Below are 15,203 nucleotides of genomic sequence, written 5' to 3'. Positions count from 1 at the left end.
AGACTCGAAGACAGATTAAACATAACTGCAGTGAAGCACACAAAGCAGTGCATTATTTACAGGAGATGGATTGTTAAAAAGCTTCTTAAGCCGCTATGCAATAGGGAAACGTGGCAGTCAGGTGACAGAGGCAATCGCATCATTTCTCAGCACAGTGGTGAGCCACAAGCTGAAGCAGATGCCAACACCTGCCGGTACATCAGCCCCTGGGAGGAGCTGTGTGTCTGAGCAGGAGGAGCACTTTCCCCTCCAAGTGCCAGCTTCTCCGAGGCTCCGAACGCAGCACCCAGTGGCTCTCGCCTACACACTCACACCTTTACTGCTGCTCCATTTATAGAGCATACAATCAAAGGAACATACAGCCATCCTCCCTTGTGAAATCACGGGCTGATGTGTGCTCCTTGTTCCGTTAGCTCACAGAAGAAGATAGCAGTGCAGTGTGGGAAGACTAGTTTGGTGCTTCGTTTAGCACAAGGTACAGAGGAACCTCCATTAGGTCTCTCTGCAATCCATCTCCTTTCTGACTACACATTAGGCGCTCAGCCTGAAATCTCCAGTGGTAATGTACACCTCTACAGTAGAGCACACTTTCTCAACCCTGATACTACAGCTCAGGCAGTACCAATAGCTACACTGACCACTGCAAATAAAAGATCCTAAAAAGTTTGCTGGCTTGAGTTTTCCAGAGCTGGTGGTTTTTTGATAATCTGCTAAAATCTGAACTAAACTAGTTGACAACATTTCTTAGTTTGAGACAAGATATTGATGACGTTCTGGCTGCTGGTAGCCACTACACCCTCTAGAACCTGAAACCAAAGAAGGCAAGAAATAATACATGCAAGAAAAATACCTGAGCATGTCTTTTACTGAATCTCACTTGACAGGGATCAAAGCATTTCTTAATAATTGCATAGATTTATATTACATTAAAATAATTTGGCCTGTTAAATGCCCTTGAAAGTGCCAGATTCGCAGGTCTAGAGAAGCAACTCCTATGCATATAAACAAATTAGGGATAGCATGGCAGCCAGGCAAGGTACAACTGCCTTGTCAGCCTGAGAGAGTCTGTCTGCTGGGCCAAAAGCAGAGTCTAACTGGAGGGTAGTTCTGCTTCCAAGCCCTTGATGACAGTAATTCAGTTACCAAAACACATCCATGACCTTCAGGTGAAGGACCCTTACGCTCCTGTATCTGGAGCACTGGAGGGGCGGATGGGCTGACAAGCCTTTGTGAGAGGAAGCATCTGCAGAAGTAAAAGCAAGTTCATTTCCAAGTTTCCAGTGAGCTCATTAGCCAAGACAGTCTAATAACATTACTCAGCCAGTCTGCTCAGCCCAGCAGCAGGAACTACTCCACTAATAATGACCAAGAGGACAGGGATTGGATTAAAAGCACAAAAACATACACCAAAACTATTTTTTGAGTCTTGAACAAAGTTGAGAAGTTTCAGATTTATGCCTTTAGAAAAGAGCAATGCCGTGACTCAAATCGTGCTAAAGACAAATTCCAACGTACTTCTTTCGCTGCTCAGCCAAGGAACTGCCTCTCGTCTGTGCAAACATGTCGAAGTCATCACGAGGATTACAGTGCTGTAGATTGCTGAGTGTGCCACTGACGTTGTTTGTACCCAACTCTGCAACCAGAAGTGAAAAAAGTGATCCAATAAAACAGCAAACCATGCACAAGCACCACTGTCATGATGGTGTAGGTTACAATACAGGGCAGGTACAGATATCATCGGTAACAGCTGCAGCACTGAGCACAGCTCTGTCCAGAAGAGGCTGGTAGCTGCTAATCCTGCATTTCTTAAAAGACAAGTGTAGAGATTGCCTTATTCCTCCTGGCAGCACCACATCATACGTAGTCCTGAGTGAGAGAGCAGGATTTGGGAACTGGGGTGCACCCGCTGCCAAGCTCATCCAGAGATATTTACTATTCACTAACACGGTCACAAACTTTGGGCCTGGATACCAGTCTTGTCCTCACTGTTGTCTCTCAGCTACTGACTGTGAAACCAATGGTTTCAAATCAAGTGACAGAATACTGGCACAGGGCTGAAAGATGCGGAGAACCTTCAGTCAAATCAAGTGATCCTATAAAACAATCTTTGGTTTGATTTCACGTGCGAAACGCCTACAGTTTCATAAAACCTCTTATCCAAAGATTTCAAACATTATTCGTAGAATGGGAATGAAGAACATTCACCAGACTCATTTCATGGAGAGCTATACCTAAGCAGAAATAAAACCACTAGTACAAGCTTGCCTTGGATTTCAGTCACCCCACTCTGTGCCAGGCTGGTTCCCAGTTACAAATCGCTACAGTGTGGGGGAGTTGGAAAGCCTTTCTAATCCTGTAAGCCACATACTTAAACCTCCTGAAGACTACATGGCAACTCAGGCAGTGGTGAGCAAAAGGGATGAGAAACTCCCTGAGCCACAAGCAAAAAATGGCTCCTCCATAAATCCCAACAGCCCACTGTTGCGATAAGGGCTTGTGATAGAAACCTCAGCAACTGCTCAGACTTGACAGCACAATCACTTGGCTTGCCCATCAGCCCCTGCACGCTGCCCAAGGCCCACAGACTGGTTAGGCCTGAAAAGATCCATGCCTTGCAACCTCATGTTCCCAGCACTGTTTAGATCAAGTACTCACCAAGCCCTGCAAGCTGTGAAGAAAGTGATGACTGAGGTGCTGAGTTTCCCACCATTGGGCTCACCACGGCTGGAGAGCCAGGACCCAAATCTATTAAGTTATCTTCTGTCACCTCATTCAGTACCTGTTGGGACACAAGAAACACAAGTTACTCATGCCAGAGATTTTTTCTTACAGTGCAACATTAAATACCAAAAAATAATGGGTAGTTCCTAAAAAGACCTGTCTCGCATACTGCCAAATGGACTAGTCTCCTGGACACTACAGCGATGAGGGCACAATGAAAAGGATCAGCCACCAAAAAAACTCAGTTTCACTGCTCTGCACAGCAAGAAACCCTCCTGGAAGTCATCTACATCTCTTCACATTTAGCCATTGTGTCTGTGTTCTCCACTGCTTTTAACACCAGACCAATATCAGATCTAAGTCAAACTCACCTCACTTCTATCTTCCCCATTAGGTATGACCTCTTTTCAGAAGCAAAACTTCTTTGTTGTGACTAAAGTTACAATGCAGAGCCTGTGCTGCAGTCTGCATTTCGCTGCAGTACAAGTGGCAGTCAAACAGGCAAAGTGAATAGAGGAAATGGATAGAAGAATGCAGAACAGAAAATGTAATGGTGCTATGTTTGAATTCATCACGTACTCAGGTGCTGAACATTATGAAACGACTACAAAATAGTTTTCCTTTAACGAATAACTAGAGCTGCAACCTGCCAGCTTGGAAAGGAACTGCTGAGAAAGGAAATGAGAGAAGTTCCTAAAACTGAGTGGCATAAAGGCAATTAACCTAAACAGGAGTATTGTGAGACACGGTGAACAAGAATTAGGTGGAGCAAATAAAAATCATTAAGTGACTTGATCAAATGTAAACAAAATATTTATTATATACAAATACCCACATAAATATGTAAAAATGTGTAGTGAAACTCTGGAATTCACTGATTAAGGACATTGTGAATACCTGAGGTCCACACAGACTCAAAAGCAATCAAAAAAGTTAATAGAGGAAAGAAAACCCATCAAGGATTGTAAACACAGAGATGTTTTAGTTCAGTGTCTTCCTGAGCTAAAAGTTGTCCCATGCAGTTTGCTAGACAGGAGAAAGGTCTGATACCGGTGATGTCAGTACGGCCAGTACAGCCCAGTTGGGTACTTACTCCATTGCTGGCATTTTGTGTTGAGCGTCCCGACCTGTATCGTTCAAATCTGTTCAGAAATAAACAAAAGCCCAACGTGGATTATCAAAGCCACCAATAAACAATGAAAAGCACAAGTTTATAACAAAGCTTTGACATGCTTGCTACCCAACAGTTTTTGTCGGGTCAAAAGGGAACCCTGAAAGCTTTAACTTCAAGCCAGGACAAGGCAAGAGTAGTTGCAGAAGCTGCGTTCTTGGCAAACGTGGACATTAAGTTGATTAATCCAATCCTGCAGCACACATATGCCTGAAAAACACTGTAGGATTTATCTTTGGGCTTGGCTTGTTTTCTTCCATTAAGTGTTTCATGATCGACTCTTCTGTTAGCCAAGGGACAGAAGGAACTGCAGCAAGATTGATGCTCCCAGCTAAATAGGCTGAGCACGACAACAAGTCTTCCTCCCACTTAACAGCTCCCTCTTGCTGCAATACATGTAAATTAGAAGCCCTAGACACGCCAGCACAGCTCTGCCCAGGCAGCACAGGGCAAGAGAAACAACGAGTAGCAGAGTTGTTTCTTAAACCATTCTGGCTTAGCTCAAAGATCATCAGAGCTGATGTTCAAATAGGTTGGTACTTCCCAAGAAAGAGAAGAATGAAGCTGGATAAAAATCCTTATCCTTCTTAGGGGAAGAAGTCTGGCTTGTCAAGATCTGGACTTTTCTCTACTCCTTCCCAACCCCCCTACGCACCTGGAGCCACCAACCCAAACGCAGCTTTCACAAACTCAAAAATGCAGGGGTGCTACCTCCTTCCCAGGCTTGCCTGAGACCAGTCTGATCTCCTCCTTCATTTCCAGGAAAAGCACCATGATTTCACTGAGGTCAGGATTTGTCCCCATTTAAAAGCAGTTTCAGGTGTAACCTCTCTTTTCAGTAAAAAACCCAGAATATTCATACAATCCTGTAGGTTTTCTCCCAGATGGACAAAATACAACAGGGAATCTCAAGCAAACTAATGCGTTTTCATAATGTAACAGAGGAAAATGCAGACTTAAAAGGCAGCAAAACCAAATTCAGGCCCAAATTTCCATTTTAGGGAACTGTGGGTGTCTACTATTACTGGAACACCAGCTCCCTTAGCTGGAAACCTAAGACACCTCCCACCTCTTATTTCTCACTAAAACCACACATTCGTTGACACCTAAAGCTTCACAGCGAAGGCCAGAGCTCCTGCTTGAGTCACTGACAGAGCTCGGCATCCATACTAGACATCAGCGTGATGAATGTGGAGCTTGTGGAATAGCAAAGGAAGAACTGGAATTTATTGAAACGCTCAGACCAGTGCAGCTATTCTAGCACACACAGCTCGCTAACATCACTCAGCTCGCCTCTCAGCGTATAATGACTACAAATACATCAGCCTCAGCCAGCGAAGTCACAGATGGAGGAAAATAGAAAACATATTATGGATGACCAGAGTAAGCCTCAGTGACAGTCACACTCTGCCACTTGTAGAATCATGCTCGCGCATGAAACACATACCATTTCACCTAAAAAGCCAGCATTTGTTTCAAAGTTTGCCCCTATCTCCTCTGAACAATTAAATCAAAGACAAAACCGAGGCCATTGAGTCTTCTTTCTAGCCTTTGCTGTGACAGCACAGATTCACAGATCTAGAGTCTAATTTATTTTTAAAGGCTTGAGAAACAAAGCCCAGTGCTAGGAGCAAGGAACAAAGGGTGCTCTTCAGTGCCTCCCTCCCTCCCCGGGCCTGTCATTAAGGGGAAGATTAAACTTTCCCAAGACTGCTGCATCACGTGTCAGCTACTGCAGCAGATGTGGCTGACAGCGCCTTTGTCTAACATGTCGAAAGTCCTGTGACCCAAATCCCGCCCCTGGGGATGATTCCCATAGACCAACTCCTCAAAAACTCAGCTCCGCGCAAGACAGGCTTTCTTCAAGACTTTAAGTGTTACTTAAAACCAAACCCCTTACATTCACGAAGGTCACGCCCACCTCAGACAGCTCCCCTTACACCAGTCCTGGAAACAGAAAGCTTGGAGATCAGAAGACACCGAGAGCTCATGGGAGCCTCCCTAAGCTGGGAAGCAGCACGAGGATTTGTGCAGAGCCCAAGCAAGCAAGTAGAACCAGTGACGGTGGCTGCACTGTTTTCAGTCCCAAGTCCCTACATTTGTACAGTTCTGCACAACGGGGGCCTGCAGACTCAAATCTCTGCTGGTTCAGAGGGTTTTGAACAAGGTTGCCTTGTGCTTTACAGATATGGCCCACAAAAATTCAAGGGCTAGGACAAAAAAAAAAAGTAAATTACAGCTTTAAAGGAAACAACTGAAACAAGAATGTTACCATAAAAGACCAAAAAAAGACTTTGCAAATGCTTTCCGTGGTTTGGCTCTCTGCATTTGGTTATGTTGGAGCACTGGGACAGATGGCCAACTCTTGCCAACTGATCTATCTTAACTGAAAACCCAGAATGAATGTAAATAGTGGATGGAAAAGGAGCCTCACCTTTCGTATCGGAGGAAGACGTTATTTAGATCATCGTTCACATGCAGCAATTCCTCTGTGACTTCTTCATTGGACACTCGTGAGATAAGCTCCACAATTCTCTGCTGCATAGCTCTACAGGTTCGGTTCAGTTCCTAGGAGGAATGCGTTGTGCACACACACTGATAAGCAGCTAGCAATAAGTAGATTTAGTTGAGCTCTGTTCACAGCCAAACATATCCCCCAGCTGAGAAACACTAAGACAAGTCTATCTTTGCATGATTAAATGTCACCCAAAAGCGCATCTAATCAAACATGCCCTTCAAGAGACGATGGCAGAAAAGCTTGAGAGCCTATTTACTATTCAACATCCTGATTCTTCTTTAACTCTGAGTACTTCAGAAAATAAATAACTGTATTTTAGTGATCTGTTTTAAGAATAAAACACATTAATACAACAGCTTTCCAGAAGAGAGCTTTCAAGGAAAATTCAATCTGCTCTTCTTGGCAATACTGTCCTTAAAAACTAAAAGATGCCCATGGTGGGGTAAGTGGGGGAAAAACGTTCATCAGGGCTACCTCAGGCTGCTAAGTGTGTGCTAGGAAGAGAAGTGTTGGGAACACAGAACTTACCAACTACTGAGAACATGAGGGTGAACACAAAACAAGGAGGAGGAGCATGAAAAGAAGAGCCCTCCACACATACTTTAGTACTGAACAATACACAGAAACATTCCCTTCAAATGAGCAAATTCAGTGACGAGAGACTGCAAAAAGGCAGTGAGGAATCACAGAATAAAATTTAAAAAAATACAGAGTAAGGGCCTTTACTTCAGAAGTCTCTCGTGCTGAGAAATCTAGATTTGAGTTTGCTCAAACCTGGAGTTCTCATGCTTCTACGACATCCCTTCCATCACCAATTACTTAGTAGAATTCTTCACTCCTGAAAGGCCTTGAGATGAAAGGTCAAAACTGGTCTGCTGAGGAGGAACTACAAGAGGAAACGTGACATATGGCACGGTGCCACTGATTAGGCCCACGGCTTTCTTTCAATAAGCACTGATATTTCAACTAAAGCATGTCCCTCTGTCATCTTCTACCCCTCCCCTGCTCCACTTCACAGCAAAAATTCAGCACTAAACAAGGATGACTTGTTGGTACACAACCTTCAGGATGAAAGCAAAAATGTGTTTGTTTTCCTTGCTTGGTCTGACATCCTAAGCTCTGGATAAATTTCACCTAGCACAATCCAGCTGCCTTAACAGCTTGAGGAATGTGTTCTCCAATGTCAGTTTTGATCCCATCACTTTAGAAGCAGATTGTGACATTTCAGAGGTTTGTTTGCCGCCTTTCCGAGAGGGCTGACAGTACCTATCTATTCTGCTCAGAGCTGGCTCACTAGCAAGCTGTTTACATTTGATTGTTGGAGAAAATGTCAGGAATTATTTAAGGAGGAGGGCTACATAAACCTCAAAGCAAGGAGTCCTTGCATGCAGCACCCAGCTCACAGCTTTTAAAAGACTAACCATCCTTTGTGATCAAAACCGGGTTCTCCCCAGCTCTGTGATCCAGATTTAGGATGTGTCAGTCACAGAAGGGAACCAGTTGGAAGAAAGAACCGTTGCTGTCACTACGTTTTATGATCAAGTTCTTTCACCTTAAAGCTATGCTGTAAGGTTACGCTGTCGAGATGTTAGTCGTTGTTTCTGAATGTAAGCAAACTGTTCTACACTGTTTTGGTCTGTTGTGGTTTCCTGGAAGCTTCTTTTGTTTTCAGCAGTCTGACCCAAACGGGCAGCAACTGAAATGCTCTTTATTGCAAAGCCTCTCATCAGCTGCTGTGACGGCTCTGAGATGAACACACGATACCACTGCATGGAAGAAACGAGCTTTTGGATGGATTTCAAACTCTGATGCATCACAGAGAGCAATTCTCTGCCTTCCTCCAAATGTGCTGCTATGGGAGCCCATCCTCCCTGCTGGAGGATCAGAACAGAAGCTTATTTCTGAAGCTGTGGAAAGGCAAATACCACGTTAAGGGCAGCAGCTGGAATGCTGGATCACACTGTTCCTCCTCTGTGTGGCATGTGGTACTCTATTACTCTCCTCAGCCCAAAGGCAACCCCGCTATCACTGGCCTAGGGAAACAGGTCCGATGCCTGAGACATGAGCTCAACTTATACTGATTTCCCTCTTGAGATAATAAATGCTGCGCTGGATTAAGACGTCCCAGTAAAGAAACCCCTTCTGATTACACAGTCTAACGCTCCAGACAGCACAAAACTTCGCCTGAGAGCCTGCCATAAGACACTACCTTCAGGAGAAGCTACAGTACATCTTCTGGAAAGACAGTAAGCTCATATATAAGATTCCAAGTGGCAGAGAATGCACAGACCCTTGGCAACATTTAGTTCAGCTGGAAATACGGAGTGTTTTTTCCTGCATGGTGACTGGGAATGTTTTGACACTGTACAAATGATGATGAAGGATGTAAAAGAAGCAGAAATGCTCAGGGCTTACAGACCCTGTGGCAATTCTGAGCTGCTTTGTGGTAAAGATGACCTCATATTCAACATGGGGAAAAAATTCTAGCTACAGGGAGAAGAAAGCCCTGGAACACGTTTCAAGGGAAGTCAGCTAATCTTTGTTCCTGGAAGCTTTAACAACTGAAGAATATCAAGTGATGAGACTAACCAAGGTCAAGCACAGCCCATATTCATTATGTAAACCAAGCCAATGAAGTGATCTACAACAAAAACCACACCTCCGAGAAACTCAAGCACAGAAAAGATGAGAATCATATTTGCTAGGAAACTGCTACCTGGAGTAACTCAAGGTCTGAGGAATCCTCTTGTCCAGGTACCATTTCTGTCAGCATTTCAGACATCACTTTTGTATTCCCACGAACAATATCCAGTTCACTGCGCAGCCGGGCAATCTAAGTTGGGGTAAAAAAACCAGCAAAATATTGCATAATCTTTTGGTTTATGCAGATAACTGTCAAGAATTAACTTTGTGACACTTCTGGTCCTGTCTGACTTGATATCTGAGGCTCCAGGCATTCCAGCAGGAAATAAAATGTAAAGAGATAAGTTTACCCAAGAAAGAATTTTAGAAAAGCAACAGAAAAGAATTTCATAGAACCACTCTATCGTCACAAACCCAGATGTTCCATGCTTGTACGGAAGGGTGGCAACTGAAAACAGCAGCCAAAACCAGACCTCGGTTTCAGTGTGCCTCATGTGTGGGGAAAGACGTACAAGATTTGAGCAGGATCTTTGGCTTGGTAGTTATTATTTTTGCAGAGAGAAAAGATCCTATATTAGGGCACTTGGAAGGGTCTTATGGATGCAGACTGACCTCCCTGTAGACTTCCATCTGCAAGACATTCCATGCCTTTAAAGAAGGACAGTTTAATGAGAACAACGGCTACCCCACTGCACAACTACTGAGTGGTCTGGTGGGTCAGATCGTGAGGTTTCCTAACTGCTGCCATTAGGAGGCCAAACAGACCCACGGCCTGGAAAGCCCAGACTACCCCATCCCTGGAGGTGTTCCAGGCCAGGTTGGATGGGGGTTTGAGCCCCTGATCCAATCGGAGGTGTCCTTGACCATGGCAGGGGGGTTGGAACTGGATGATCTTTAAAATCTGTTTCAACCCAAACCATCCGTGATTTTACAGTATAATAGGAGGAAAGATGACTAAGAGTCAGATCTAGGAGGAAATCAAAGTCAAAAGAGTTAAAATGATAGTTCCTCTGCAAATTTGTTTCTGATTCCATATGCTAAGTGAGTCTCCCTGAAAAGAATTATCCCAATACCTGTTCAGAATTAGCGGTGATGGGACCAGTCACATTCAGAGCTGGGGCCTGAGGAGCAGAATACGCCGTTGGAGAAGATGAAGAGTAAGAACTGGTGCTCATCCTTTGCTGAGACTGTGAATTGTGCATATTTGCTGCAGGATCAACTTCAGGAACACTCTGCCACATCAGAAAGACAGGAGTTCAAAAGCTGAATTGTGACAACGCTTGCTTTGTCAGCAACCTCAGGCCAAATATGCTCAAATATAGAACATAATTGCACCTTGTGGAAAAGGTCAGTGTAGTTACGAGAACAGAGTGGCAGGCCAGCCCGTAAACAGACAGCTGCAACCAAAATGCATGCCCATATCTTTTGACCCACCCCACATGCATTTAAGACAATTTACCTTTACAGGAAAAACTGAAAAGCAATATAAAAACAAGAGTCAAAGATAAATAAATTATTTTAAATTAGGAATTAAGTTGCAGGCTTACAAACAAATGATGAGATACACAGATACTGAATTTGATTAATCTTGACACAAGAATGGTGATCTTTCAGTCCCTGATCACTTGCATTTACCACTTCAAAGACTCATTAACTTTACTTTTCAGAGTGACTAATCAGAATACCTGTGATCATTAAGTTACTTCCTAGCAGCAGTTGAAAGTCTGTCAACTTTCCAGTCCTGACTTTTCAGAGGCATAAAGATTTCACATCACCCTGGGATCAGTGACAGACTCAGCCTCTGAACACCTTTAAAAGACAGGCAAGCCTTGGATCAGGGTTATCACCAACAGAAACGACCATACTTTGGAGCAAAAGAAGTAAACCGATCGTACATCCTGCTGGACTCTCTCTGAACAAATAAGCTGCATTTGTCTGGTGGTTTTGTGCAAGACAAGAGTACAAACCTCCTTACAAACTCTTCTCTTCGCAGACTGACGTTTGACTCAAGAAAGAAGAACTATTAGCATATCAACCCGTCAAATGCAGCTGCTTCTCCTAATGCCCTCTCACTAATAAAAAGAGTCCTTCCAGGAGTGAGAAAATGAGACAAATTCAGAGAAACAGGAGAGGAAAGAAGAAAATTCATCCAACTGTTTAGATATCTTAGGAAAATACCCCTAGAATCACAATGCTGCAGCTTACCCTCTGTGGTGTGTGGATTGGAGACAGAGCATCAAGATCTGCCATGGGGAACTCTATGCCTTTCCTCTTCAGTTCTTCATAAATATGCACTACTCCAGTTAAATCAGGGCTACTTCGAAAGGCATCAGCCCAAGCCTGGAAAACAAGAGGGATTATGCATAAACCTCTCAAAAAAAGTTCCAGCTCCACCCTGACCTCAGATACCAACTACAAAAGTTTTCGTGTATTCCAGCTTCAATGGAAAGCTGTAATCATAAGATCTAATAATTACAGCTTCTTTAGATCTAGTCTAAAAGACACTGCAAATATTATCAACACAGTCATGTACACATTTTGAGGAGAGATTTTTTTACAAGGACATGGAGTGAGACGATGAGAGGGAATGGCTTTACATTGGAAAGGGGAAGATTTAGATTAGACATTAGGAAGAAATTCTTCGTGATGAGGGTCGGGAAACATTGGCCCAGGTTGCCCAGTGCAGTGGTGGCTGCCCCATCCCTGGAGATGTTCAAGACCAGGTTGAATGGGGCTTCGAGCAACCTCATCCAGTGGGAGGTGTTCCTGCCCATCGCAGGGGGTGAAACTGGATGGGCTTTGAGGTTCCTTCCAACCCAAACCGTTCCACGTTTCTATGAAATATAAAACAGACTGGAACCCAGCACACAGTAGCTGTGTCTCGCTCCCAACATCATCAAAATCTGTAAATGCACATGAAAGCCTCTGCCAGTCCCTTCTACTCCGCTGGTCTTTCCTTACATGTTCTATGCCCAGGGACCCAGCAGAAAAAGTCTATGTGAAAGATTAAATGGATCTAAATGGAATTCATAAAGCCATACAATCAACTCGGGTCATCTCCATTTCCTTTGTGAAACACCCTCATTTGTTGCCAAAGAAGAAACGCAGCTGTTGAGTTTCCTTCAGGATTTTATTTGGACCAAACTTAGATAAAAACCCCTTGTTTCTGAGGTTCTTTTATTATGAAACATGCAGTCTCATGAGCAACAGAACTTGCAAAGCCTGTATTCCTACAGAGCATATCCAGCACTTGGACGCCCTGGTGTGTCAAAAAGAAGAAGTTTAAAGGGAGAAATTCCCATGGCCAGAACACTCATAATCTCTCCCGCATGAATTCTCTGGTGTCTAAAAAGACTTCAATTCACATCTGATCTTTTTCTTCAGTGGGAGTACTGAGTGTTTCTCTTTTCTAGCCAGCCACTCGCACTCAGGAAGCTGCTAAGAGCGAATCTTGAAAGCCTCTACTCCCCTTTCACTTCTGCTGGAAATTAGCTAAGTATTAATGATTTAGGGGAAGGAAAAATTGAAATATTATGACTCAATTAAAAATTAAGCATTCCACAAACCCCCACATATGGCAGTATTGGTGTGCTGGATCCAGAACTACTGCGAGACGAGTGTGTGGGCTCTGAACTTAATTCATTTAGTCACTGCTTTTACACTAGCTCTTCGACTATTTTTACTTTAAAAGCTGTTTTTAACCACTTTTTGTATTTGAGAGGAGAGAAATCAAAGATAGCAAGGCAAGATAAGAAATAATATCACTGTTTAACTTACATTCCTATCCTGTTCAGTTCTAAGAAAAAGCATTTCCTACCCTGTGTGCTCAGGAGACAATCCATTATCAGTCACACACTAACAATTCCAGGTTTGCTTCACAGCTTTGTTAGGAGTAAATTAACTGCATCGAGTGTTCTGACGCAGTGCAAGCCCAAACAGCCCTATCTGAGCCAGAGAAAACAGCTCCTTCTGCAAAGAGCCGTTCTGTTCCCTTGGAACTGACCTTCCAAACCATCCTTAATTCTGACGGAGATATTGACTGTACCAGTAACTGTGCCCTTGCCCTTCCTCTGCATTTCCAATTTCCATCAGGAGTCATCTGAATGATGCTTCTACCTAATGATGCTTCGACATAATGGCGTTCCCCACTTCAACTCTATTTGCAAGGCAGAGTGAAAAATGTTAGGCAAGGGATGCTCTATTTAATAATCACTCACAAGAAACTTTGAGGCAAAGAACGCTGCGTTACTGCCCCCAACTTTTAATGAGGCTTGTTTGCCCAGGAGGATGGGCTAATGCATCCTCTCTTCTACTGGCTTCCTATAGATTTTGTTCTAGGCACTAATGACAGTGAACTCACTTCATTTGCAGTCTACCTCTTTAATATATTCACTTTTCTGCAACTGTCTTCCCTGCAGAAAGGAGACACTTTCATTTGTATTCTTCTTCCGCCTGAGCTGGCACCATTATCTGTATTAGTGTGTCTCTGAGGTCACAAGCAGGACCGGGTGCTATTGTCCTAAGTGCTCTCTACACACATTGTAAGACAATCCCTGTCCTAGACAGCTTACAATTCAACTAGGCAAATTAGCTCTACTTTATGGATAAGAAGCTACACACAGTGCTTAGACTTGCTCGTCGTCCAAAGTAGCGTATGACAGGGGTAAGACTGAATTCCGATCTTCTAAGTCTTTGGGCCAGACTATCAAAGGTGATACTTAAGGATGCTGCCGTATAAATCTTGCTTGGCACGTCAGTGTTAATTAAATACCATTGCAAACCTGGCTCCTAAATCAGTGACCAGAATAAGCCTATTTTTCCAGTGTCAGACACTTTTCAGCGTATGTACCCACAACAGATTTTGCTGTGCCACTAAAGGTTTCTCCATGCTTCACCTTTGATGATGATGCTTGGGTACCAGGCAAGGCAAAATGAGCTCTGAAGTGATATGCAAGCTCTTACCAGAGACACAGTAATAAGGAATATATCCAAGACCTCTTAGCAAGGTGAAGAAGGAAGGATAAGCAATATGTAATATATGCTAATTCATGTACACTAGGAAACAGGTTGAGAAAGTGAGACGCAAGATGCCCAACATCTCAACAGTCAAGTCTCTAGATAAGAAATTGGATGGCAGCTTTATCTGCCCTCGCTTTGGAAAGGCCCCGGAGCACAACAGCTGTAGGGCTGAGGCATATGCTGTTTGCACAGCTTTTTCCATGCTTCCAAGTCTGTGCTATTAATCCTCTCATTTCTGTTCTTATTAATTCCCGATATCAAATTGTAAAAAGCCTACAGAAGGGGATAAAAGCCATGCTAGAGGAGCACAGGTGAGAAGAGATCAGCCCTCTGGAACAGCGTTAACACCGACTGCAGGGAGCTCTAAGGAGCTAAGTCTCAGCTGGGTAAAGTGGCTGTGACATACAGGATGTTTTGGGTGTGCATGTCCGTAGGGTGGCTGAGACGAGTGACTGCCATCTCTTTTCCAAACCTGTCAGGCAATCTGGAAAGCAAAGTCCCCTGTCACCTCCAGCTACAAAGACACTAATGAACCCACCCACAGGCAACTGAAAGGCATTTAGCACCCAGAGCGAGGCTTTTCCCTCCACTGCACCAGGACTACCCAGACAAAGCTCTGTTAACACACTCAGGCAACGACCAGGCTTTTTGGTTGTGTTACAAACACTTCCATCCTAGTTGCAGTGACGATTGGGAAGGCACTTAGATCCGAGACCCAGAGTAACCAACATCCTCTAAAACACTGTAGTAGAGCAAAGAGTACGGAAACAGGCAGAGCTCCTCTTTAGAGACAGTATTTAACCTCATCTCCCGGTCACTGCATCCATCAGCTCTCCCACCAAAGCAGGCAGACACCCGAGGGCTCAGTCAGATGAAGAACAAGAATTGCTTTTAATAATCTCATTAATTTTGTGCTGTTGTGTTTTTAAAGCCTTGAGATCAGAGACCAGAATAAAGGGACCCCACCGACCCCACTGCAAACCGTCCTAATTTCCCCACCCAGCCAATTTTCTGTTTGGAAATCACTTATTGACACTGTCATGCTCTAACGATGTCCCATCCATGCAACCCAAACCAGCAGGAATTCAACTGCATGCTTCGCCACAAACACCAGAAGTATATTTCGAAAAC

The 15,203-nt window shown here is 43.8% G+C and overlaps 1 protein-coding gene across 3 annotated transcripts in view; it reads right to left on the bottom strand.

The window, feature by feature from the left end:
• Nucleotides 1–15,203, bottom strand: part of TOM1L2 (target of myb1 like 2 membrane trafficking protein) — a 55,507-nt gene that overhangs the window by 16,770 nt on the left and 23,534 nt on the right. For all 3 annotated transcript variants that reach the window (XM_054080475.1, XM_054080477.1, XM_054080478.1), the window contains exons 5-11: nucleotides 11,259–11,393; nucleotides 10,127–10,285; nucleotides 9,127–9,243; nucleotides 6,327–6,460; nucleotides 3,815–3,863; nucleotides 2,656–2,779; nucleotides 1,516–1,633 (exon numbers count right to left, since the gene is read on the bottom strand). In XM_054080475.1, coding sequence (XP_053936450.1) covers nucleotides 1,516–1,633; nucleotides 2,656–2,779; nucleotides 3,815–3,863; nucleotides 6,327–6,460; nucleotides 9,127–9,243; nucleotides 10,127–10,285; nucleotides 11,259–11,393 — 836 coding nt within the window. The remainder of the gene's footprint in view (nucleotides 1–1,515; nucleotides 1,634–2,655; nucleotides 2,780–3,814; nucleotides 3,864–6,326; nucleotides 6,461–9,126; nucleotides 9,244–10,126; nucleotides 10,286–11,258; nucleotides 11,394–15,203) is intronic.

Source organism: Cuculus canorus, chromosome 15 (assembly GCF_017976375.1).
Source record: "Cuculus canorus isolate bCucCan1 chromosome 15, bCucCan1.pri, whole genome shotgun sequence".
In the NCBI taxonomy this organism is placed as follows: domain Eukaryota; kingdom Metazoa; phylum Chordata; class Aves; order Cuculiformes; family Cuculidae; genus Cuculus; species Cuculus canorus.
This window is presented reverse-complemented; position numbering and strand designations above follow the sequence as displayed.